The sequence below is a fragment of the Penicillium malachiteum genome, assembly GCF_028827825.1.
Source record: "Penicillium malachiteum strain IBT 17515 chromosome Unknown utg000005l:1.0-9002435.0:326005.0-9005861.0, whole genome shotgun sequence".
Lineage (NCBI taxonomy): Eukaryota > Fungi > Ascomycota > Eurotiomycetes > Eurotiales > Aspergillaceae > Penicillium > Penicillium malachiteum.
The window spans coordinates 3852755-3876694 of record NW_026643099.1 but is presented as its reverse complement, the minus strand read 5'-3'; the positions used below and the strand labels follow the sequence as shown (position 1 = coordinate 3876694).

General features: G+C 48.0%; 11 protein-coding genes across 11 annotated transcripts; 5 read left to right on the top strand and 6 right to left on the bottom strand.

The window, feature by feature from the left end:
- Positions 1-536: 536 nt before the first annotated feature.
- N7483_011444 (eukaryotic translation initiation factor 3 subunit F) lies at positions 537-1693 on the bottom strand (the record flags this gene model as incomplete). Its single annotated transcript, XM_057094871.1, has 3 exons — positions 537-759; positions 816-1528; positions 1595-1693. 3 exons carry the CDS (start codon positions 1691-1693, stop codon positions 537-539), a joined length of 1035 nt encoding a protein of 344 aa, XP_056940842.1.
- Positions 1694-1941: 248 nt separating this feature from the next.
- Positions 1942-4253, top strand: N7483_011443 (UTP25 family protein; the record flags this gene model as incomplete). The annotated part of the gene is made up of 4 exons (XM_057094870.1): positions 1942-2060; positions 2113-2659; positions 2710-3284; positions 3341-4253. The coding sequence occupies 4 exons, from the start codon at positions 1942-1944 to the stop codon at positions 4251-4253; spliced, it is 2154 nt and encodes a 717-aa protein (XP_056940841.1).
- Positions 4254-4727: 474 nt separating this feature from the next.
- On the top strand, positions 4728-6104 carry N7483_011442 (DMT family transporter; the record flags this gene model as incomplete). Its single annotated transcript, XM_057094869.1, has 2 exons — positions 4728-5054; positions 5226-6104. 2 exons carry the CDS (start codon positions 4728-4730, stop codon positions 6102-6104), a joined length of 1206 nt encoding a protein of 401 aa, XP_056940840.1.
- Positions 6105-6581: 477 nt separating this feature from the next.
- Positions 6582-7703, top strand: N7483_011441 (uncharacterized protein; the record flags this gene model as incomplete). The annotated part of the gene is made up of 1 exon (XM_057094868.1): positions 6582-7703. The coding sequence occupies one exon, from the start codon at positions 6582-6584 to the stop codon at positions 7701-7703; it is 1122 nt and encodes a 373-aa protein (XP_056940839.1).
- A 492-nt stretch (positions 7704-8195) lies between these two features.
- Positions 8196-9231, top strand: N7483_011440 (DUF3632 domain-containing protein; the record flags this gene model as incomplete). The annotated part of the gene is made up of 3 exons (XM_057094867.1): positions 8196-8537; positions 8601-8664; positions 8723-9231. The coding sequence occupies 3 exons, from the start codon at positions 8196-8198 to the stop codon at positions 9229-9231; spliced, it is 915 nt and encodes a 304-aa protein (XP_056940838.1).
- A 2271-nt stretch (positions 9232-11502) lies between these two features.
- N7483_011439 (choline-phosphate cytidylyltransferase) lies at positions 11503-13136 on the bottom strand (the record flags this gene model as incomplete). The annotated part of the gene is made up of 5 exons (XM_057094866.1): positions 11503-11633; positions 11681-12090; positions 12160-12510; positions 12663-12787; positions 12852-13136. 5 exons carry the CDS (start codon positions 13134-13136, stop codon positions 11503-11505), a joined length of 1302 nt encoding a protein of 433 aa, XP_056940837.1.
- An 892-nt stretch (positions 13137-14028) lies between these two features.
- On the bottom strand, positions 14029-16056 carry N7483_011438 (PP2C family serine/threonine-protein phosphatase; the record flags this gene model as incomplete). The annotated part of the gene is made up of 7 exons (XM_057094865.1): positions 14029-14360; positions 14412-14672; positions 14732-14938; positions 14991-15075; positions 15127-15200; positions 15303-15621; positions 16021-16056. The coding sequence occupies 7 exons, from the start codon at positions 16054-16056 to the stop codon at positions 14029-14031; spliced, it is 1314 nt and encodes a 437-aa protein (XP_056940836.1).
- Positions 16057-16917: 861 nt separating this feature from the next.
- N7483_011437 (putative transmembrane glycoprotein) lies at positions 16918-19698 on the bottom strand (the record flags this gene model as incomplete). The annotated part of the gene is made up of 1 exon (XM_057094864.1): positions 16918-19698. One exon carries the CDS (start codon positions 19696-19698, stop codon positions 16918-16920), a length of 2781 nt encoding a protein of 926 aa, XP_056940835.1.
- Positions 19699-20257: 559 nt separating this feature from the next.
- Positions 20258-20752, bottom strand: N7483_011436 (GNAT family N-acetyltransferase; the record flags this gene model as incomplete). The annotated part of the gene is made up of 1 exon (XM_057094863.1): positions 20258-20752. One exon carries the CDS (start codon positions 20750-20752, stop codon positions 20258-20260), a length of 495 nt encoding a protein of 164 aa, XP_056940834.1.
- Positions 20753-21601: 849 nt separating this feature from the next.
- N7483_011435 (mitotic-spindle organizing protein 1) lies at positions 21602-21986 on the top strand (the record flags this gene model as incomplete). Its single annotated transcript, XM_057094862.1, has 3 exons — positions 21602-21679; positions 21787-21864; positions 21933-21986. 3 exons carry the CDS (start codon positions 21602-21604, stop codon positions 21984-21986), a joined length of 210 nt encoding a protein of 69 aa, XP_056940833.1.
- A 316-nt stretch (positions 21987-22302) lies between these two features.
- Positions 22303-23738, bottom strand: N7483_011434 (uncharacterized protein; the record flags this gene model as incomplete). Its single annotated transcript, XM_057094861.1, has 4 exons — positions 22303-22988; positions 23049-23294; positions 23354-23590; positions 23714-23738. 4 exons carry the CDS (start codon positions 23736-23738, stop codon positions 22303-22305), a joined length of 1194 nt encoding a protein of 397 aa, XP_056940832.1.
- Positions 23739-23940: the final 202 nt, after the last annotated feature.

Genomic DNA, 23940 nt, shown 5'->3' with positions numbered 1-23940 from the left:
AGTATACTAGAGTAATTTAAGTGGATATCAGGGTCCATTGATATAGAACAGATAAATATCTGTTCTCAATCTCATTGACCTGGGCATGCTACCTTGATAAGGTACTACTACAACACTTCAGGTCTAACATTTTATGTCCATTTCATCATAACTAAACGCCGCGCCCAAGTAAGATGCGACTTCGTGAAACCGGGACATACCCGGGATATGGGATATCCTCTTAACATAGTCTGCAACTCCACCCTGCATACGCAGGACCTCCTCAAATGATCTGACTGCAAAGCAGATCACACCAATGCGCCACATTGCTTTTGTCAAGGCTATCAGAGCCACGCTGAGAGAATGCAGAGGATTGTATATCTCAGAAAAACCGAATTGTATCTCTCGAATGTCTCCCGAGGTCGAAAGGAAAAAAAAATTGAACGGAAATAGAAAACATATAAAATACCCATAAGGACTCGAGACATAAGAAACATCGAAGTGGTAGCTTCACGAGAATCATATCATGCATCGTTTTTTTTCTCTGTCATAACTGTCTATGCGCGGGCCTCCTCGGTAGGGGCACGGTCCTGACGTTGATTACGACCACCCTTACGCTGGTTGTTGTTGTTGTTGCGCTGGCCTTCACCACCCTCCTTAGCGGCCTCGCCGCCGCCCAGGGTAAGCTGAGCAGTTGCTAGTCGGTTAGACAGCTCCATCTGTGTGCGGATGGTGTTGGCGAGGTAAGAAACAACCAGGACATCCTGGATGTGGTTGTTGCTAATTGCGAGTTAGTATGAAAATTAACATAGTATGGGGGAGAAAAGGTAACATACAAGTCACGCTCAATATCAGCGGGCTCAACCTTAGGAGCAAGGGCAAGAGCATTCAGCAGGAACTGGCCCATAGCAGTAGAAGCAGGAGCCTCCTCATCAATAACAGACTCGACGTATCGTGAAACACGGTCAATCATAGCGATGACCTCCTCAATCGCACGCTCCAAAGCCTCAACATCAGTAGTGACGGAAGTTGAGCGCTCCTCAGAATCCTTCGCATTGGCAATAGCCTCAAGACCACTCTTGTCGGCCTCGCCGTATCGGAGCTCGTAGGGAACAGGAATGAAAGCGGCGCTGTCGGCGGCCCGCTCAGCGGTGACACCAACGGGGGCGGAGATATAAGCACGGGTCTCGAGGTCCTTGCCAGCCTCGGTAGAGACAGTAAGGTGAACAGCGGGGTGAGGCCATGTGCCATCACCCTGACCGCTGTAGAAGTTCTGGATCAAGGCGGAGAAAGTGTTGAGCTCGGAAGCGGTGGCGTACCAACCGACGAGAACCTCGCGCGGGTTGGCCTTCAAGTGCAGGGCGAGCATCTGCTTGTGGTATTCCATATCGACCTCGACCTGATCCTCAGCCTCGGAGTGGCCCACGGCAAACGCGGAGCGCACTTCAACCTCGCCTCCATCTTCCGATCGTGTTCCCAGCAGTGTTCCGATGACACGTTCCTGATCGGCGTTACGGCGAAGCGAATGGTCGAGAATAGAGAAGATAGCCTAGAAGGGAAATCAGTTAGCGCCAGGTGGGAGGTTAGGCCCTAACATCATTGGGGAGATACATACCTGCGGCTGGATCACCACGTTCAGAGGGGCAGTGGTGGGAGCGGTCCCCACAGAGACGGGGCCCAAAGGACGGGCAAGGTGCAGGAAAGAGTCGGCCATGATGGGGGGGATAATTGAGGGGGAAGGAAAAGGGTAAATTGAATACGGGTCACACTCTCACGATCTTGGAGACTTCGGAGGGACAATTTTTCCTTTGCAGAGTGGAGTTACTTGGTCGTGTTGGGTTCCGATTCTTTGTGTGTGGGAATTTTCGCGCTAAGATAAGATAAGCAACGGACCTTGAATTTGACATTGAAGAAAAAAAATTATAATTACATGTAAACCACCACTACCAACTACAATTCATCATGCCTTTTAGAGGAAGAGGCGGATCAAGAGGTCGCGGAAATCGAGGAGGACCAGGTCGTGGTCGTGGTCGTGGTCGCGGTCGTGGAGGTTTTACCTCTTCGCGATTACATGAGGTTGAGTGAGTCTATCATCCTGGTACATAGCTTAGAGGAAGTAGCTAACTTGTGCAGGTCGGATGAATCCTCCGGCGAAGAAAGCAACAGTCCAGTGGAGGATAATGTTGAAGATGATACTATGATGGATGATGAGTCTTCTAGTGATGAAGAGGAGGAGAAATCTACAGCTCGCCCATACAACGAATTGCTTCAATTGTTGCACGCCAATACGGATTCGAAGGGACCAGCTCGGAAACGGAGAAAGATTACCGACGAGAAGTCAGATGCGCCGGGTGCAGTCGATGAGGAGGATGACGAGTCAGAGCAGGAGGAAGAAGAAGTAGAGGACGATGCGCTGGAGACTCAATTGCCATCAGACGATGAGCAAGAAGAAGATGAACAGGGCCAGGATGATGAGGATGATGATGCGACTGGGCCATTTGAGAAGCACTTCAACATTGGAGAAGGCACAGAACTTACCAAGCAAGCGAAGCAAGTTGATGCCAACAAATGGGCCTCGGCAAAGAAGGAAGTGGATGGTATGCGACTGGTGCGCACAGTCCCTGATACTGGCGATAGGGTCTCACTACTCCCTGCGATGAAGACCACAGCCAATCTTAAGGTATGACCTCTGCTAATATGAGATATGAATTCTAAGCTAACAAATATCAGATCAAGAACAAGCTGAAGCCACGCGCTGCCGAGTTCCTCCCAACCATCCACAGCTCCGCCCAGAATATCGCACCATATGTATTCGACTACCAGGATGTTCTCTATGGCGCCCGCTCCACAGATACTGCAGACGCTATGCGCGACGTCATGGCCCTCCACACAGTCAACCATCTCATCAAAACCCGAGACCAGGTCCTCAAGAACAATGCCCGTCTAGCCAAGGACCCCGACACAGATGTTGAGTGCCGAGACCAAGGATTTACCCGACCCAAGGTCCTGTATATTCTTCCGACTCGACAGGCTTGCGTGCGGGTTGTCAACTCGATCACTAAGTTCTACCATGCCGACCAGCAGGAGAACAAGAAACGGTTCACTGATACATTCTCTGCGTCCGACGAAGGATGGAACCACAAGACCGAGGATGCACTGGAGTTGTTCGGCGGTAACAATGACGATATGTTCCGACTGGGATTGAAATTCACCCGTAAGACGGTGAAGTATTTCGCACAATTCTACAGCTCAGATGTGATTCTGGCTAGTCCACTGGGATTGCGAACAATTCTGGACCAGGCTGAGTAAGTGCTACCACCCTACTAGTGATGAACTCTAGGACACTGCTAACCCCAAACAGCGCCAAAAAGCGAGACTATGACTTCCTCTCATCAATTGAAGTGGTTATCGTGGACCACGCCGATGCCCTTCTCATGCAAAACTGGGACCACATGTCCTACATCTTCCAGCACCTGAACCTGCAACCCAAGGAAACCCACGGCTGCGACTTCAGCCGCGTACGCAACTGGTACCTGGACGACCAAGCGCGCTACGTACGACAGACAATCATGCTCTCCTCATTTATCACACCCGAGATCAACTCTCTTTTCTCCAGCCAAATGCGCAACGCTTCTGGCCGAATCAAGATTACCCCAGTATACGCCGGAGCTATCACCGAGCTTCCATTGCCAATTTCAGTGAAACAGACCTTCTCCCGAGTCGACAGTCTCTCACCCGCGAAAGACCCGGATGCGCGATTCAAGCACTTTACGACAACAGTACTATCTACTCTAGTGAAGAACATCACAGGACGCGGTGCAGGCAGCGCAGGCACGCTGATCTTCATCCCCTCGTACCTGGATTTCGTGCGCGTGCGCAACCACTTCGCCACCTCGGCTCAAACGACGAATGTTTCGTTCAGCGCGATCTCCGAGTACACCGAGACACGAGATATGTCTCGGGCGCGAAGCCATTTCATGAATGGACGACACTCGGTTTTGCTGTACACTGAGCGCGCTCACCATTTCCGCCGGTATCAGATCCGCGGAGTGAAACGCGTGATTATGTATGGGTTGCCTGAGAACCCGACATTTTACTGTGAGATTGTGGGTTACTTAGGACTTGATCCTGCGGAGTTAGTTGAAGCTGCGGAGGGAGGTGTGCGAGTGTTATTTTCTAAATGGGATGCGATGAAGTTGGAACGTGTGGTGGGAACATCTCGTGTGGGGAATATGTTGCGAGAGAAGGGGGGTGATACCTTTACATTTGTTTGAAGGATTCAGTCACGGTGTTGTATATATGCACGATTTTGCTAGTTATGTAGATCCATCATCTGGTGTACTTTTGTTATTACAGTGAGTTGATCCAGACTCTACAGAGTACCTGTAGGCTACTATGTAGGCAGCTATGTATGTCGTTTTATGTAGAGATCGACACGCCTTGCGACTTGAATATGTAAATGAAAATGTACTAAATGTAACACAGAGTTGAAAGTACATACAGATGCCTAAAGCTGAATAAATTGAATTTATAAGATCAGAGTCATAATGATCATCAGACCGATGATCCAGGATCCACTTGTCATGAGAACTTCTCACCGATATGATCTTATAGGTAATCCATATTCACCTTATATTCCACCCCTCCCCAATTCGAGGGTTATTTCTTTATTCCAAAAGTATCCTATATATCAATTCCGCCTTAGTACCTACCCTGTCATACCAGGGTTCGGTTCTACAAAAATCTTCATGTCTCAATCCGCCCCACCGGATTCAAATTCAACCGACGACCACCCGGACGCACCCCTGCCGATCGAGCCCTACCACGATGACGAATGCTCGCGTGTGTCTTCGCGACCATCGCTAGTAGAATACGAGCCGCGTCCTTTAGCCGATGGTGAATGGGAAGAGGTAGCGGAGGCTGCTAGGCCGCGGCATGCATGGCAGGCGAAACTTCGAGTTTTCTGGTTACGGAATAAGGGGATGTTCTTAGTGCTCCTTGCGCAGGCGTTTGGAGCATCTATGAATGTTATGACGCAGTTATTGGAGATTCAAAGCTCCATGCATCCTTTTCAGGTGGGTTTGAAATGTTCATGGTAGTCAGTGCGATGGATAGTGCTGTACTCTGTACGGGTATCGTGACAGTGCAAGAATCTAGCAAAGCCCAAGTTGCGTTCGAGTGCTGGCACTAGTACTGAAATCGCGGCTGATTCCACATCCCTGCAATATTCTTACTAACTCAGACAGATTCTATTCGCCCGAATGTCTATCACCGCACTAGCAAGCTACATTTACATGTGGTACGCACGTGTACCCTCACCATTCGGTACAAGCGAAGTACTAGGCCTTCTTATTACTCGCGCTGTATGCGGGTTTCTGGGTGTATACGGGATGTACTACTCAGTTCAATACCTTGAGCTGGCTGAAGCAACCGTTGTGACCTTCCTCGCACCGATATTAACTTGCTATGCCTGTTCATTGTTAATACCAGGCGAAACATTCTCTAAGCGACAGCAACTCGCAGCACTAGTTTCACTAGCGGGTGTGGTACTGATCGCACGACCATTCCGTACTCGTGATAACACAGAAACCGGAGAGGAGTCAGCTCGTCCTGGTAGTGACTCCACTCAACATATCTTCGCGACGATCGTCGCGTTTATTGGAGTTCTCGGTGCAGCAGGCGCTTACACTTCTATCCGAATGATTGGAAAACGAGCACACCCCCTCGTATCGGTAACATATTTTTCCAGTGTGACAACAATCATCTCATTGGCAGCGATGATTACCCCTTGGATCCCATTTCGAGTCCCAACCACAGTGATCGAGTGGACACTTCTGGCCGGACTTGGTGTTTGTGGATTCTTACTCCAGTTCCTGTTAACCGCTGGGTTATCCTACGTTCCTCCTCGGGAAGTTGCCTCGAGTAAAGCAGGACAAGGATCGCGGGCGACAAGCATGGTGTATACGCAGATGGTATTTGCGGTGTTTTATGATAAGGTGGTGTGGGGGGAGTACACTGTCTCCAGTGAGTGCGGCGGGGTCAGTGCTCATCCTGGCCTGTGCGATTTATGTGGCGCTCCTGCAGGAGGGACGATCGGAGCCGGATTCAGTGGTGGAGGAGGATGATCAGCCGCAATTCAAGGATGGTGATGAGGAGGCGCTCAATGAGACACGAGTATAGTAGTAGTAGAGATGCATTGAGTTCTTTCTCTGTGTAAGCTTGAAGCAACAATGAAGCTCTGGGTTTAAGAACGCACAGATCATTATCTGACGCGTAGTGTGCAGTAGTGGTATTTACTAGTTTACTACCTAGTAATAGTTCTAATCCGGAGTACTCTCCTCCTACTTTACTCCTCCTTATGTCCGCATCTGTCTTCCCGACGTCATAACGTTGCAGCATAATCCGGGTTTGCCCGAGTTCTTTGATTGGATTTATTATGGAGATTAAAGAAGACTTCATAATGTGGAGTATTAAAAGCCCACTGCCCCATTTTTCTTTTGTGGATATCGATTCCCCGCAATTCAGTTCATACAGAGTAAAGATGCAATAGAACATTGATAGCATTGACTCTATACTCTATACTCCAGCCACACCGAGTCAAAATGCGCCACTTTGACGCCTGGGTCGTCCGAGACCCCTACTCAATCTTCCACTATTATTCTACAGGTCGACGATGGCAAGATACAATCCGCACTTTAATCCAAGAGCGCAAGATCTGTTCACCAATCCAAGAATCAATTTCACCAAATCTCTCACTCCCAGCCCATCCCCAAGCAGAATGTAATCTCCTTTCCAAACTCCCACCCGAGATTCGTCAAATGATCTGGAGCTACGTCTTTGGCGCCGAAACCCTTCGCCTCGTAACGGTAAAGAACAAAATCCGTCACGTTCGCTGCAGTCACTCTACCTCTTTAACTCAACACCGAAACTGCTGTCCCGCAACAGCTGCACGATGGCGAATCCAGAATCCCACGGCACCAGGATCAGGACATGCACAATCCGATCTACTTTATCCACATACACATACCTCACTTCCATCAAATCTGAGTTCTAGTAGCCTAGGTCTACTACTTAGTTGTCGGGCTATCTATGCTGAAAGTATCGATCTACTTTATCGACAAAATACATTTGACGTGGATGATCTATATACATTTATTGCGTTTGCCTCATCGATCGGACCAGTGTTACTTAATACGATTCGACGATTATCAGTCCAATGGATGCCTGTTTGGCAACCTTTATCAGGACAAGATCATAAAGGATCAATATACGCACACACGCATAGTGATGCGTTATGGACTGAGTTCTGGGCTGTGGTTTCTGGTATGACTGGATTACGGGAACTGGGATTAAGTATTGATCTTGGGAGGTTTACTGGGACCAGAGGGGGTGGAGGAGTCGTTGTTGTTGCGGGACAACGGATTCCCTTGATACTCACTGAAGCGTGGGTTTTACCGTTGCTCAGTGTGAGGGGATTGGATGCGTTTGAGATGGCGGTTACAGCGAGATGTGATCCTGTGGTTAAGGGAGTCATTGAAGGGGAGTTGGTGAGGGATGCGGGGATCTTGAGGGATCAGTTGAGGATGATTATGTGTTCGAAAATGGGTGTTGAGTTGGGGGAGATGGAGTTAGGATTAAAGGATTTCAAGTTAGCTTGTGCGTTGGAGGCTTTGAGGGAGGAAAGTCGTGATGTTACTGGGCCAAGGTTGATTACTGCTGAGTGAAATACCTAGGACCTGGATGAAGTTCTTTTTTTCCTTATATTCCAAGGTTGATTATATTGACGATACCCATTGCAGCCTGGAAAGACTCATACATGCTCAGATCGAGATTAGAAGTCTAACAATCTAAATTTGATGCTATTCGCTTGATAAACTAAAGACACTACAATATTACAGTTTAGAACAGATTTAAGATTAATAAAAGGTAAGGTGAGATACACAATATGTATCTTATACTTTTAAATAGACCAGAGGCTAAAATCCTTCGACTTATGTTCAAATGTTAACGCAGCACTTGCCCAGGTGAGTGTTTCAAGTTGAAGCGCGCGCGATTTGATACATGGCCCGCACCCTTAGGCAGTTCCTCTTATTAGTTCTGTATAGATTCACGTACCGGCGCAAATCTTCAAGCACTCAAGTGCTTGAGTTTTCTTCAAATTTAATCAATGAATCTTCCTTCATCCACTGCTCGGATTATTACTCTTATCCACTAAAATGACTGCAACGCTTAATTTTCGCCTCAAGTCTCAAGAAGACGATGACCCCTGGCTCATCGAGCAAAATAATTTCGCTATAATCAACGACTTCCTGCAGCCAGCCAGCCATATGTCCCTCACTGAAGCGGCTTTTCAGATAAATGAGCTTACTCCTATTAAGCGGGAGGCCTGGGGTGAGGAGGATGTTGAGGAACCAGAAAGCTACTTGAGGGAGATCTGGGTCTTCTTTACAATTATTTGCAAGCAAATTCCTTATCAACACCCATCACAGGAGAAACTGGTTTCCTTGATCAGAGAATTGACATTGTTGCCATCAGAGGAATTCAACGGTTGGGAGACGGTGAGTGTCAGTCTTAGCTTCAAGTCTTTGTCAAATCAAACTAACTAAGCGGACCGACTGTAGGCAAAGGCTCGCATTTGGGCAGATTTGCCTTTCATAGGAGTATGTTGGTGGGATGAGTGGGACGGTAAGAACCAGTCTATACTCATTTGACAGAATTATCAGCATAACTAATGCTTCAATAGGGACTTCCGACTCTTGCGCCTTTGACCCGACCGAGCAAGGAATCAACTTCTTTGCACTCTCGGCGCGGCTCCTCCAGTCGGGGTTTACGGGCCTGCCAAATTGGTTGACCCATTCCACCACAGAAAGATGGATCAGCTTTGCTATAATAGCCCTGCGTTACGCTTTCGAAGAACGATTATCCCATGAGATGTACAGAACTCGTGAATGGGAGACTCAGGACTATCAAATCTGTGCAGCCGCACAGTGGATCGAACATTCCAGAGAGATCATCTTCCAGAAAGCAGAACTTGAGTTCTTGACCCGGGAACCCGAGGAGCCCACCAAAACAGCAGACCTTCCTCTGTATAAATGGGAAGGTATTGTTTCACGTGAGCTGTGGGACTATTGGGAAGCAGGATTCCGTGCGTTTGGAGGGGAAAAGGCTGAAGGGATTTCTGAAGAAACTGCATGTGTATGTCGCAAAGCTGCACTGCACATGGCAGAGCTAAGCCTTACTAGAGATTCTTAGTTCAGAGCCCTGTATTCTTTTTTCTTTTAACTGTCAGAGTCAACTGCCATGTACTATGGTATTTATTATGGGAATTGAAATCAAGTGTTGCACTGAAGAGAGTTGAAACTAGTGAATGTGAGAGGTAGTTCACTTACATAGTAGTGATGCCCAGGTGGTACACTTCATCTATGTAGGGTAACCTTAGCTTAAGAGAAGAGCTAGAAATCAACACACACTTAGTCTATGCGCAAACATGGCACCTTGAGACCAATGGTGTTGACACCTATTACACACTTCTAATCGCAGTCAATCTTTCCTTATCAACCCCCAACTTTTCGCGTCTACATGTCTACACGGTAATCATCACCATCATGGCTATGGTTTCGATTCGTCTTACACTATGCAGGGTCACCACCATCAACCAAAATCCTGACCACAGGTAGAAGCTAATCAATGTCATACGACTTACAACTCGCTTGCCTTTTAGTAAGCTCCTCATTCCAAGCATTCATACTTCTATCAATATGCTAATCATGACTAGCAAAAGGGTGTTTTAAGCAATGCGCGCAGGCCTTGAATCAAGGTGGACTGGAAACTAAGGGAACGAAACACTCAAATTTGCAGTCTACAGGGAAAATGCGGTGTTACAAATATGCTTCCATTCATATATTCCGTCAGCAGTGAAGCAGTGAAGCAGTGAAGCGCAAGAAAAAGCGCTCCATGATTGGGGTGAGTAAACAATCCTCATGCTCATGGTTTTCCTGTTTCCACCTCTATGATGAATTCCAAGATCTTAGTATTAACTTCATCATAGGAAATTCGGTTGCACCGATACAGGTAGGTAGAATGTCCTTTGCCCTGCTGCGTTGCCTCAGCAGTCAACTGAACCATCGCTTTTTGCGCTTTCTCCTCGGGCTTTACAGCCTGTTTTTATTTCTTAGTTACTCACATGTGCATCTTATAACTTAGAATCTTTACATCCTCCATTTCAACATCCTCCATACCTATCAACTCTCTCATACCAACTGACATCATGCCACGGACGTTTGACTTCCCAAACGGCATCCCGGCCGATTCCTTTGTGGGGGAAATTGATGGAATCGAGATCTGTTGGGGCTCACCGATTGTCGAAATCATCCTCGATTTACGTCGGAAACCCTGCCATCATGGCACTCACTAGTAAGGTATTTTATATCTCCGATGAACAAGATCATACACTTACTACATTTTCGTCACACACAGTTGAATCAGCGCAGATTGATTAGGCAAATACATGGACGCAGTTGTTCATAATTGCCGTGAAGACCGCGTGGATCATTTTTGGACGAGATACTGCCCAACTATTGCCCGTTAGAAGAAAATTCCGAGTCGGCCTCGAACTCGGAACTTATGTTGCAGCTGGTCAATTCTTTCCACATCGAGTAATACAGATTGTGGGCTGGTGCAAGAGACCTAAGAAAGCAAAGAGCGTCAATCTGGGATCAACACACCGCAGTCAGAGGCGCAAATTGCTCGTGATCCCCAACAGGAACAAGTCAGGAACAAGAACCAGGGGCTACCCAGGCATAATTATGTATTCATTCATATGATGGACCAGTTAAGAAAGGAGAAGGAAGAGAACTCGGCCCTCCATTGTTCGATATAGACATCGGATGCAAGAGAAGGCAAAACCAGCTGAACTTGAAGGAGCTGCACTCGGTCAATGCAGGGAAGACTCCGTCAGCTAAAAAGAGCCCGAGCCCACGGTCATTCATGATAAATCCGAGTCATTTTGTTTATCCATTTTTTGAAAGATTATCCAGTTATTTGGAATAAAAGAAACTTCACTCAACACATGTGCACAACTTGATACTATCATATAATATCCATGGATGTAGCACCACCAGTCTGACTTCCAAAACCAGTTGACATTAACCAACATCCGAAGCAAAATCTAATCTATACAATACTTAAAGCCAAACCCAAGCTTTTGCATTATCCCAATCTAGATTCGAACCGACTCAATCCAAGCCATAGCCGAAAGGACGAAAAGAACTAAACGTGTATATAATCCAGAACAGTCAACCACACAGGTACTCAGTAAGTTGAAGTGACAGTGCACCGACTTTGAATCCAAGAGAACAAAAGGCTCAGAATATTAGGGAAGAAGAAAAACGCCCAACACCAAAAAACATCGCCAGCAATTTGGGGAAAGATCAAAGTATAAGACATGAACCGAATGCAAGAAGCGATAGCGATGAGAAAAATGCAATAGGATCCAGATCCATAGATATATCACTTGAGTTATATCTAAGCCTTGACACGTCCACGAGGCTCTTCTTCGAACCCGTTCTGTTCCGAACCAGGTTCTTCCTCTTCTGTGGGTGAGTGCATCTGGCTAGGAGGTTCCTGAAGGGATTGACGACTACGCATCATCTGTACTCAGTTAGCAGGGATTCATAATCTCGTAAGTAGGACTCAGACTCACCCATGCTCGAACTCCCCCCGATCAATCCTAGGCTGTAGCCAGTCGCAAAGTCTTCATTGCGCGCACCACCCATAGGACTATCGGGACGGTTCAATGCCTCCACCCTCGACAGATGTGATTTAGCCCCACCAGTCGGACTAGCAAGAGGTCCACGGGCACTACCGTAGTCCACGCTGTTCCGGGTACTCGGGGCTGGGGAACTAGGTCGAGAGTTCTGCCAGATTTGGCGCAGTTCGCGACCAAGTTCCTGACCGGTCATGGTCCAGTTGTTTTTGATGTTGTCGCGGAGTTCCACGACATGACGCTTGATTTCCAACTCGTTCTTCTTTAACCAACTGACGTTGAGTTCCTGGCGGGATGCGCCGCGTTTGAATTGGCGGGAGATGTATTGATCGTAATCACGGACGATGCTAGTAGAGATCGATTGTCAGTATAATCGACACTACGGTAAGATCGTAATGATTTGATTGAGATCTCACCGAGTGATAATGCCAGTCGTGCTGACTCCCTCCGTTCGCTGGGTAACCAGGAACTTGCCCTGAGCCTTAATAGGCTCGTAAATATCATCACCCTCCGCAGCCTGGTATGGTAGATCGTCGTGGGCAACATAGTCGATCTGGTGCTCCGACAGGAAATCCGGAGTCACTACCCAGGGACAGTTGGGGATAACCTCATCCACCCACTTGCAGTGCCGGATGGTCTCGGCTCGCTCGGCACCGCTCAGGACAGTAAGACCCTTACGGAGGTGTGTTTCCTCGTCACCGGTGACTCCAACAATGAGGTAGGTATCGGGGAAGGCGTTCTTAGCCTGTTCAAGCTGTCTCATATGACTGGAAGATTGTTAGCATCTGGCCACCTATAGCAACTTCAACACCATCAGAGAAACCCTGATTCCCATCATGCCGTCAAACTTTTAAATCCCAAGTATTCAAATTCCATCCAAATCCATTGCACAAAAAAAACAATCAATCCAGTAACATACCCAAGATGAAACAGATCAAAGACACCATCCGCATAAACACGAACCGGCCTACCCACCGGCGGCGGGTTCGTCTTATATCCAACGGGGTCCTGCAAGACACCACGTTGCGGCGGAGGCATAGAATCCTGATCGGAGGGCAACTCAATATGCAGACCAGGACGAGATCTGGGGAAGTTTTCAATATCAGACGAAGCCAAGGTAGTCTCCGAGGGTTCCCCGGGGATCCTCCTTGTTCATGGCATCAGCGACGCCATTCGTCACAGCCGAGTCATCTCCAGAGCTTTTGCGGGCGCGTTTGTGAGGAGTAACATCATGCTTCTTGGATTTAGGGAGCGCATTGGATGGACCGGTTGAGTCTTCGCCTTCTTCGCCGGACGCGTCGCGTGAAGAGGGTTGAATGTCGGTGGTAGGTTGAGGGATAGGGAGATGTGAGGCGCTTCGTTTGCGCTTACCAGCTGGAGAGGTAGAAGACATTTTTTGTTTTGGACTTGAAGTAGAGAGAAGAACCTTGGAAGGAGCTTAGCTAGAGAAAAAGTAGAAGCGGGTTGAACCGGTTAGGGGGTAATTTTCTTATTGGGGATCATAGAGAAAAGAGTGGGGGCGTAACTTGGTACTAGATGATCCTTGTAGATCTGGTCAAGTCTATCAAGTCTACTAGTTATATCTATTATATACTATACTATACTATATAGAGCATTTAAAATGCTGATAAAAGTAGATAGAGTATTTAGTATCCTATATTCTCTCCTGATACTCCATCAAAGGATCATTGTATAGTAGGACACACCATCTCCCGGAACTCCTCTGCTAATAAACAGGTCTACCTTAGAACATCCAGGGAATTCTTCTCCTTCAGCTCATATAATCCAGGCACATTCCAGTCTGGTCAGTTCCTCCAAATCATTTCTAGGTAGGAACTTGAGAGCAAAGAAGAAAAACGTGTAATGGTTCGTCAATAGCGGGGGCATTTTCTGCGGTATCTCGTGGGTGTGAAGGCATAATAAAAATCAAAGACAGGACGTGCTCATCAAAGGCCCATGGCTCCCGGCAAAGGGCCTTAATCCATCTTCAAACCCCATGTTGTCTCTTCCCTTTCCCATTTCTTTGTTCCCATTTCACATTGACCCGAATCCATCCCCAAGGTGGGCACCTGAATAAGAGGAGCTCAAAAAGACAACCCGAAGATAACTAGAGAGAAAAATAAAAAGAAAAGGCGTGAAAAAAGGGCGGAGACAACGGTGGGAGGTAAGTCGAAACAAGGAGGAGGACAATAGGAAAGGAGAGGGAAATTCAAACAGCCAAAACAAGAGGACAGGGAACAAAGTCGTTGCTAAGGGTGGGCAAAGGATCCAAAGAGAAAAACAAACTACGTCGACTTGTCCTTGTCGTCAGTGGAAGCCGGGGACTCGGATATTTGAGAGGCATCGTTCTTGCTTTGAGGTCCAGGGGTGGCTTCACGATCATTCCGAATTGAATCAGTTGGGTGCACCTGGTTAACCAGATCCTGATCTTCTGTCTGGTCGAACAACTCCTCCTCATTATGATCCGGAATGACCTCGGTGCCATCTCCCAACAGAATGATCCGACCCGCACGTTCATTGAAAGCCCGCGAACGATCCATCTCCAAGTCATAGTCATCGAGCTGATCCTCAAACTGGTTCCGGATCCCGGGGCCTCGGAATTCGGCTGTGCGCAACTCTGACCGTCAGCACGAAGAGGGGCTTCCTTCGGGTTCCTCGTGAGACTTGCCGTACTCGGGCGGAGCACAAGGGCCGTCTCCGCTCGCAACCCGCTCTGCAATTTGGTTGTACCATTCCTCCTTGGTCTTGCCATTCAGCAATCCGATGATAGTCATAGTCATGTTATCACATCCAACACCACCGGTCTCGCTATTGGAAGCCAGACAGTTATCCATCATGTTCTCGCAAATCCGGTATAGGTCCTGCTTGGCAGCAATTCCTCGTCGCACAAACTCGACCACGGCCTGAGAGGACTGGCAGTCCCAGATACCTAGATAATGGGAGGTATATGAGATTAGTTCAAAAGAGACATTTGAGGGTATAACGTACCGTCACAGGCAATAACGAGGAATTCATCATCCTCAGTCACTTCATGCATGGTCACATCGGGGTACGCGGTCACGATCTGCTGCTCAGGAGACAACTCGGCACTCTTCTTAAACTCGAAATCTCCAATGGCACGGGATAGGGCCAAGTTGCCGTTAACTCGGCCAAAGTCGACGAAACCACCGGCTGCAGTAATACGGGCCTTCTCGCCTATCTGGGTGTTAGCAATTGACATGAGAGATTGCTCCCGTTATAAACTGACCTTCGTTCTGGGGCTTGTGATCATATGAGAGTGGCTTAGCACGGCCCTTCACACCCAGAACTGAGCGGGAATCACCAGCATTGGCCTGCTCATGTCAGTATTTGCTCATTCACCATCCTAAACACTGTGTACATACCACCCAGATCTTGTGCTTTGAGATAATGCTAGTTGAAGCAGTGCAGCCAGACACTTCTTCTTCATATCTAGGATCTGTATCACACACACCCGCAATCAGTTAAACTATTCAAATGAAGAGGACCGCACAGACGAAGAAAAGGGCTCTATATAACCCAAATCAACACAAAGACTAACCTTCCAAAATGGCCCGGTCAGTAGCCAGGAAACCATCCTTCATAGCCTGCTCAATATCTCCCTTGGCAAAAGCATCCTGCTTCGCCACAATTCGGTGGAGGTGTTCTCCAGCAAACAGCGCAACCTTATCACCACCGTGACCATCGTAAACACCAAAGAAGGCTAGACGTTCGGCCGGATCTGTCGGTTTGCCATCCTTGTTGGAGTACTTCGCTTGAAGATCGAGGACGGCGGCGTGGGCATCTTCCATGCTAATTCGCCATCCTTGCATGGCAGAGACACCGTACAAGCAGCAGTCATCTTCGCCCTCGGAAGACACCTAAATCAAGAGAAAAATAATTAGTTAAACCAGGTCTCTGAAACGAAATCCACGAAGTTTTCAATATGATAGATAAATCTCAGTATTCTTGGGGGCGAAATTCTGGGTTCTCGAGGGCCTCTTGCCGAAGCGATCTCAGCCCCTCCAAGTCAGCGGACCCCGCATATCGGATTCCACCTCAAGAAATCAGACATTTCTAAGTAGGGAATTGCGCCCGATTCAATATCAACAAGATAGAATCCAAGCTCAAGAACCAGATATCGAGTCTGAGATCCAGATCGGGGAGATATGTGGGCGGGGAGTCCGGGGGGGGGGGGAGGGCTGATGTGGCTGATGTGCCTCGGATTGGGGAAAAAGGCAAAGGGGGTTTGGGGAGGGGCAAGGAAAATTGAAGCTCACCTTCTCAACCACGGGTTCCGATAAGGTCTGACCCATAATGGCACGGATTGGAAATACAGAGGGGGGAGGGAAATCGGAGTGAAGTAGATGAGAGTGGGAGAGGAGAAAGGAACAAGGTCAGGTGAGGAAGGTCTTTCGCGTTTCTGGGTCCCGCGATAAGTCGCCTGCCGAGTGGGGAACAATGACGATCTAGGGCTTCTGGGGGAAGATGAATCAAGGGAAAAAGAGGAAAATACAGTAGAAGATGAAGAGATGAAAAGTGAATTTAAAATATAAAGAGAAAGGAGGAAATCTAGAAGAAAAGGAGAGAAAAAAGGATTTTGGTGAGATCGTGTTTCTGCCAGGCAGAGATTTCCCGTGACATTACATACAAGTCGTGTGCTTGACTGCCTAGTAGATGCCCAAAGAAATAGGCTAATATGAGGAATAGAGGTGATAATAAGACAAATAAGACATATATTAGATTAAATTAAAATCACTAATAATAAGTACAAATATCACTATAATGTTAGAATCCCTGTAATTTTTTCATTAAGGAATCTGGGGCATCTGAATTCTGTATGAGACCATACAAGGGAAATCATCTCCGGTGAAGCATTAGGAGTTCAGTAATAGTATGCGAGGGATGCACTATGCACAGTCACTCTACACTATTACTATTAGTACTATGCAGCTAAGCCTTTGTTGGATTCTATCAATAGATCTAGGCCCACTTGAATTATTGCAATATTTGCAAACAGTGCTATTCAGGATCACTAAACTAAGACTACCTAGTAGTCCACAGAGCTATCAAAAACCCAATGGATATCATGTTATGCCCAAAACTCCAAAACAAAATTGAACCACAATGTAAGACAATCAATGAGATGCTTGAAAAAAAGGCCAGACAGAACTAAACTAAACAAATGCTAACTCCCCACTGCTAGCAACAGGAAGCCCTCGATGACTCAAATCGCGAATCGGGGATGGCCGGGCCAGTGTTGGGTTCAAGAACGGATTATTCGAGTTCTTGTGAGGACTAGCCTTCCTCGAAAGATGCTCATCAAGATCAGAAACAATGGATGAGCTAAGATGCATAGCTGATCCCTCACCGGGCTTCGAGTAATTCCCAGAGTCCACATGCCGAGCACTGCTCAAGCTATTCTCACTCCAGAATCGAGGAAGAGGAGAGATGACACCGCGGTAATCTTGCGCCAAGCTCAGCTGACTCTGACTGCCTCCTTCAGCCAATGGGAACAGGTTGTGGGGTGGCTGAACGGTCTGGTAATGAGACATGCGGTTCTCATCCCCGTATTCAGAAACAGAAAGTGCAGTAGAGTGAGGGCGTTCTTGAATAGATTGTCGGTATTCATCGGTGAATGTTGATACAGATACCGTGTCTGCGCGGCTCCGGATGCTGCGTGCACGGTCCAGCGCACGGAGACCAGAAGAAGTGCGACGGCTGATCTGAGCAGAAAAAAGTGGGTTGGCGGAGTTGCGGTGCTTTGCTCGACTGTGCACGAATGCCTCTAGGGAGTCGGCTTCCGAGATGGTAGATTCATCAGGTTCCACAGCACGTAGTGTAACTCGCTTTTCGGGGATACTGGATGTTATGCTATGTCTCATTCGGCCGGCGGCAGGGGGTCGAGGAAATAGTGGTGCAATGTTCATCATGCTGTTCTCATCGCTCATCATTGACCCTCTTTTGTTTTGCCATGACATGTGGACCACCCCATGGCCAAGAGGACCGAATCCACCAGCACCATGACCAGCGCCGCTTAGACGCACTGGTAACCCAGAGGCAACGGAGGAAATTCCGCTGGATCGCTTCGAGTATCGTTTGGAACGAGATGACTGCACGGACTCGCGCTTCATCGCCCGAGGTTGTATTGTCTTCAACGGCTCACGTCTGGTAGAACGGCGACGCCGTACCGGAGGACTGTTTGTATGGGAGAGACGATTACTTTGTTTCTTGCCAGGAGACCGCGCAAGCGGTTTGTCTTCCTCAATGATAGAATCTCGCAGTGGCACAAAGGCACTTCGCTTGGGAGACCGTGGTGGTGGGTTGGGTGCTGGAATAGGCTCCATCGAATCCTGTGGCTTCTCGAATGATGCAACATTCCACGTAGGTCCGAGTTCCAACTTGGGAAGATCCGAGGTAGGAGAGATATTGCTCACCCAGTCTTCGGAGTTGTCGTCTCGTATGGCCCTTTCAGTACCGCCAGGCTGGCAGTTGGGCATATCGGGCCTTGCAGGACGCGGCGGTGGTGATTTGCCCTGCGCATCGCCCTCTTCCACGGTAATAGTCTTTCTTCGGCGACGCCAGCAGAGAAAGAGAATCATCAAGCTTAAGATTACCACAACTGGGATCACCACTGATATGGCTATCACCCCGGCCTTCTTATGAGAGTGACCAGACTGGTCCGAGAATGGATCCCCAGAGCTCGAATGAGTATCAGCTGGTTCGAGCACATCTAGTTCGAAATTATGCGCATCCTCTGTATTGCCCTGGTGCGCTGTCAAAGACATGTTGAACTTCTGCGGCTTCATACCGGACGGCACATGGCCATATAGCGTTTTATTATCCGGGAAGTAGGTCAACCATGATGATAGGTCTTCAGGTAGACTGACATCGAGCTGCACTGAGTTGTCCGTTACAGTGAATTGGTTGAAAACGAACTCAAAGTCCTCGCCAATAGTTGCTTCGCAACCCTCAACAGACTCAAGGAATAGCTCCAGGAAATCCAAGCGCACCATAAGATCCGCCTGATCGTAGTAGCTGTCGGTGATTGTAAGAGTGATATTCTGATTGATAGCATTCTTTGGAGGTGTGCCACTCAGGGAAAGCGTCTTATTATCGATGGACAACCAATCAGGCAGATTAGCCTCGATCTTCGTCATGTCTGAGCTCGAAACCGGCGAACCGTCCAGGGAGAGTAAACTTTGGAAGTCTGGGCTGGTAAACTTGTCGCCTCTGGTGAGGTTGAATACCTGCACCGTTTCATTGAATGCAAGTATATGAGGGCCGATCACAAGTTGGAAGGTCATATTAGCGGCGCTATATCCTGCCACGTCCGATGCAATGAGTTGGAATGTAAAAGCCTGTGACCCGGATCCTGGAAAAGGTGGTGTATTTCCAACGAATTTGAGAGCAGCAGGATCGAAGCTAATCCACGATGGCAGTGGGGCATTATTAGGTGAAGTGCCATAGTATATCGTTGAAGGATGAGTATTCTGAAAAGTGACCGAGTCGAATTCAATCGCAAATGGGCGTCCGGGGTGAATGAAAAGCGTAGATGGGTAGGATACTGGGCCGATAGCTTCGAGCTGTTGTATAAGAGGCTTTCCCTCGGTGGGTCCCTCGTCTGCAGTTATAATAAGGGTAACATCCATGCTGTCCGACTCCGATCCCTTAGATGCGTTCAGTTTGAACGTCTTAGCGCCCGTGTCGCCGGATTCTGGAGTTCCAGAAAGTGTGCGACTGCCACTGTCCACTGACAGCCACGATGGAGCATTTGAGAGTGAATACTTGGTGTCTGAGTCTGAGTTGGCGAACGTGCTACCGGCGAACACAAATCGAAAGAGCTGGGAGACTCGCGCAACTGGAGGTAATTGCGAATTGATGGGATAGTTCGCTGTAAGCGCCGCGGCATTAACGGCGGATACAAATGCCAGGACAATAATAAGAAAAAGCGCCATGTCTGATCGAGGTGCCCGGAGCAAGTCCATAAGACTGTGTATAGCGGGCACGACGAAAGACAAGAATTACCCCAATTCACACGATCAATTCAAACCAAGAAGAAGCACTCAGAATCGCAGGTAGATAGAAACACGACGATGAAAAGAGACAGAAAGCAAAGATGAGAAAGAAACGTCTCCATGATCTCTTGGAAGGAGATCCGCTCCCTCTCGTGCCAAAGGGACTGATAGGGAGCCATTCAAGGCATGCCCTTCGCGTGTAGCCATGCCTGGATATGCTCGACGTCACCGAAGTATGCAACAGAGTGCAAAGTGACAGCCGGGAATGGGGACAGCGCGTCGGAGCTTCGGGCTCACGTTTCAAGCAGCAAGGGGTAGCTCCTTCTGCAGCCAAGGAGTATAGGACCCAACCACTCCCATGATTTCTTGCCCCTCGTCACATTTCCAAAGAGCCTACCAGGCAAGGAACCGTGTCGTGTCTAGAAGAGTAGGAGAACAGATCCAAACGTTCTACTACAGTATGGTATGCCGCCAGGCTTCGGATAGCTGCAGGTGGCTTTCACCCATCACGTTCCAAGTCTAGGATCATTCGAATCCCCGTCCGACCAGGGGCATAGTAGTCAGGGATCTCCTCTTGCTCCTTGAATCCACCACGCTGATATAATGCCCGGGCAGGTTCCCTGGCCTTGTCTACCCACAGTTGAATGTAGTGGCAGCCCTCCTTTCGCAGGCGCTCTTGAATGTAGGACATAAGTTGCTGCCCAACACCCTGTCGTCGACAGGCTTCTATCACGCAGACCTTGTGTAGGAGAGCAACGCCCTTCTGGCGCACATACACTCCATAGGCGATAAGCTCTGGTTTACTGCCCTCCCTGGTTTGAGTCGCGTATAGTACTCGCGTGTTGGGCTTCTTTCTCCACAATTCTTCTCCAAAGGCGAATGCCTCATTGGTGGGGAATGTCTTCTTCTCGATACGCGATATCTGGGTAAGAATTTCTATTGCCTCGTTCCTTTTCAAGGAATGAATGTCCGAGAAGGTTAATGTTGGTGGCATTCTTGATCGCGCCGTTAAGATCCCAGTTCATTCCAACGTGACACAAAGTTGTTTGAGCGAATGAAACACGCCACTCTTAAAATTGGATGCGGAGTTATAATTTAAGAAAGAATTCTCAGGTTTGACAGAGGCGCAGTGAGGCAGTTGTATGGTGAAGGTGATGGTTTGCAGGATTTGTTCGGCAATGCCCTTGGTGCCTAAGGCAGAACTATCCTACACCAGTTGACATTCCTAGTGATATTGTTTAATTAGTCTAATTTCAGTTAATCATTTTAAGTCTGAGTGGAGCTGTAACGGGATTGACATTTGGTCGATCTTAGATTACTCTAAGTCCTCAGAGGCTATACTTGTGCACGGTATCTTCAAGGAGAGTGCCCTTGGACCAAAACAAGGGGAAGTACCCCCATCTAAGCTCATATGGATGGATATAAGGGGTCCTGGTAATTAATATGAACTCGTCTCAACTCTATGATAGTGAGTGCCAGAGTACATACTAGACTTACTAGTGTTTTTTTTGGCAGACTCCTAGAGTCCTCGTTATAGGACTCGAGGCGAGATTAGTACGCAACTGAACGTGCCATAGAGAACACATAAGATAAAATATGCTCAATATTAGTTAAAAATCGCCAGAAAAATCCTCACCTGGGCACCAAATGAGTCTAATATAAAACAAACAATATACAAAATCATTATTGATTTTGTCCAACATTCGGCATATAGATAGGTCACGGCCACTAAGACTGCACATGTGGGCGAACGCGGTGGGTTCCGCCCACCCCAACAAACTTGTCACTTCGGCATCAACATCATCTCGCATCCCAGTAACAGAGAACCAGTGAAACCGACCTCATGCCCACCGACGCTGATAACAAGCGCCAGGCAGCGCGAGATGTCATCGATATTCTAGAGGATATCTCTAAAATACTGGTGTGTCACCTTAATACCTCCTGCAACCTCTCATCGAGATGCCCAGAATTCAGATATCCAGATGTTATGCTAGTGCCAACCAATCGAACTGATTCTAACTGCTCTAGAATACCAATTTGAACCGGACTGAACTGTCTCTCTGTGTGTCCTTGATTGAAAATGGTGTTAATCCTGATGCTCTTGCGGTATGAATCACTCGGCAGGTTTGTCTTCGCCTAAGCAAGTGATTTGAACTAATGATTTTCTGGTATAGGCGGTGATCAAAGATTTGCGCAAAGAGGCAGCAACTGTCAATCGTGGTCAGTAGACCAGTGTTGACAATTCTACGACTCTTCCACCATTTGTGGCTCTGGATTCCGGCGTTGAATGGTCTATGTGATCTATCTGAAAGATACCCTTGTTTAACTATCCTTTTAATGATATTCAAATTATGAAATTGACTACTTTCTTTCAATATCATTAACTAGAAACACATGTGTCTGGTGTAATATCGGGCATTGTAAGCCCTAGGGCTATCAATGGGAATCATGAAGGCTAAGAGATTTGAAAATCATGAAAATAAAGCCAGGTCGAGTAAAAGGAAAAGAATACCATAAGGAAAGGATCAAATAACCATCCACACATTACTTTGAGGATTCGGCCTTATCGTCCTTCTCTTTCGAGCCAATTTCAGCAGACATGGCCTCAGCTGTCGCATTCTTGAGTTGGTCACTCTCTGCAACAGTGGGTTGCTCCTTAGGCTTGGTCTCCTTCTCATCATCACTATCGCCCAGGCTAAAGGGGTCGTTCTCCGCTACTGGGGATGGGTCCACTGTTGCCAAGGGCTGCCACTTGCTGGACTTGCTGCCGCTGGGAACATTGCGTCCGGTATCGATCTCGGTGGGTGGTCCATCCTGGAATGATACCTTTCGTCGATCGGGGGATGGCGACGATGTTTTCTTGAAATCTGTGTTGGCCAGAGGGCGAGGAGGACGGGGCGGAGGAGCTGACGTAGTGTTAGTTGGATACAAAGCAGATCTGGAGAAGGGGCATGTTATACCTTCAGAGTCTCTCAGTTCAAGAGCAGAGAAGTCATCTCCTAGCACCTGTGGGTCTGCATCATAGCGCTCTCTATCTCCACTGCGACGGCTCGTATCGCCGCTTCGTCGCGGACGCCCGTACGCTGCTTGTTGCTCGCGATCTTGGTTGGGCTCCTCATCCAGATCATCACCATCCAGTCTCTTCTTGAAGTTTGTGACCCATGAGTTCACTTTGGACTGTGTCTCCAAGAATCCCTTGCGCAGATTCTCACGAATCACCGGCAAATCATCTATGAGCCCACTCTGTCAGTTCTTATAAACTTATTCAAGGACCAACAGGCAATAATTACCATCAAAAAAGCTATATTCCTTTTCCTCCTCCTCTTCTTGTCTTCCTCGTGACTGGTTATACCGAGGGTCGTTCTGCCACTCTTGGAACGGTCCGCGGCGGGAGTTGTAGTGCTCAGCCAGTTGGCGCGCATACATTTCGTCGGATTCCATTTGTCTCTGGGTGGTAGAAGTGGCCTGTCGTTGAGTGGGACGAGGTGGCTTCGGGGGAGGAACCATATCCTCCTGCGCAGTAGGGTCGGTCATACCTGTAGACGTTAGTTTATAGTCCCCACGTATATTCATCCGAAGCGCATAGTGCACGAACCGAGGAGTGCGTTAAATGCTCGCTCGACATTCCAATTGCTTGCTGTCAGCACAGCCTTGACAACCGATGTATCAATTGTAGGGAAAGCCTCTGTGAGTGTGTTCTCCGCATGCTGCTTGGGACTCAAAGGCCGGGGAGGCTTAGGCGGGGCAGCGAGGGTAGCTTCAGTGGCGGTCTGCTGGGATGGAGTGTTGTTGACTGTGAGCACGCCGCTCTCCTGGGGCTCATCGTCGAAGTCTAGGGGGGCGCGCAGTAGTCGGCGACTCGGCTCTAGGGCTGTTCGGCGCAACCGAAGGTTTACTGGGAGTAGACTGATAATTGTAAGCCTTCTCCTTCATAGCTGCAGATAGAAATGACCACCTACGGTTTTCTCCTCGTCGGGCATCTTGGATGGTGTTTGCGAGTTCAGATCAATATTTGAAATGGTGAAAGCAGACGAACTTGAAATGAAAGAAAGTTGTTGCCTGTAGATATAAGAAGTGTAGAACGTGGCGCAGGCAGATAAATCGGGGAAGCTCCAAACAAGTGACATGGTGCACGTGATGAATTCAGCGGGAGCTTTTATACTGGAATCTTACTGGTACATC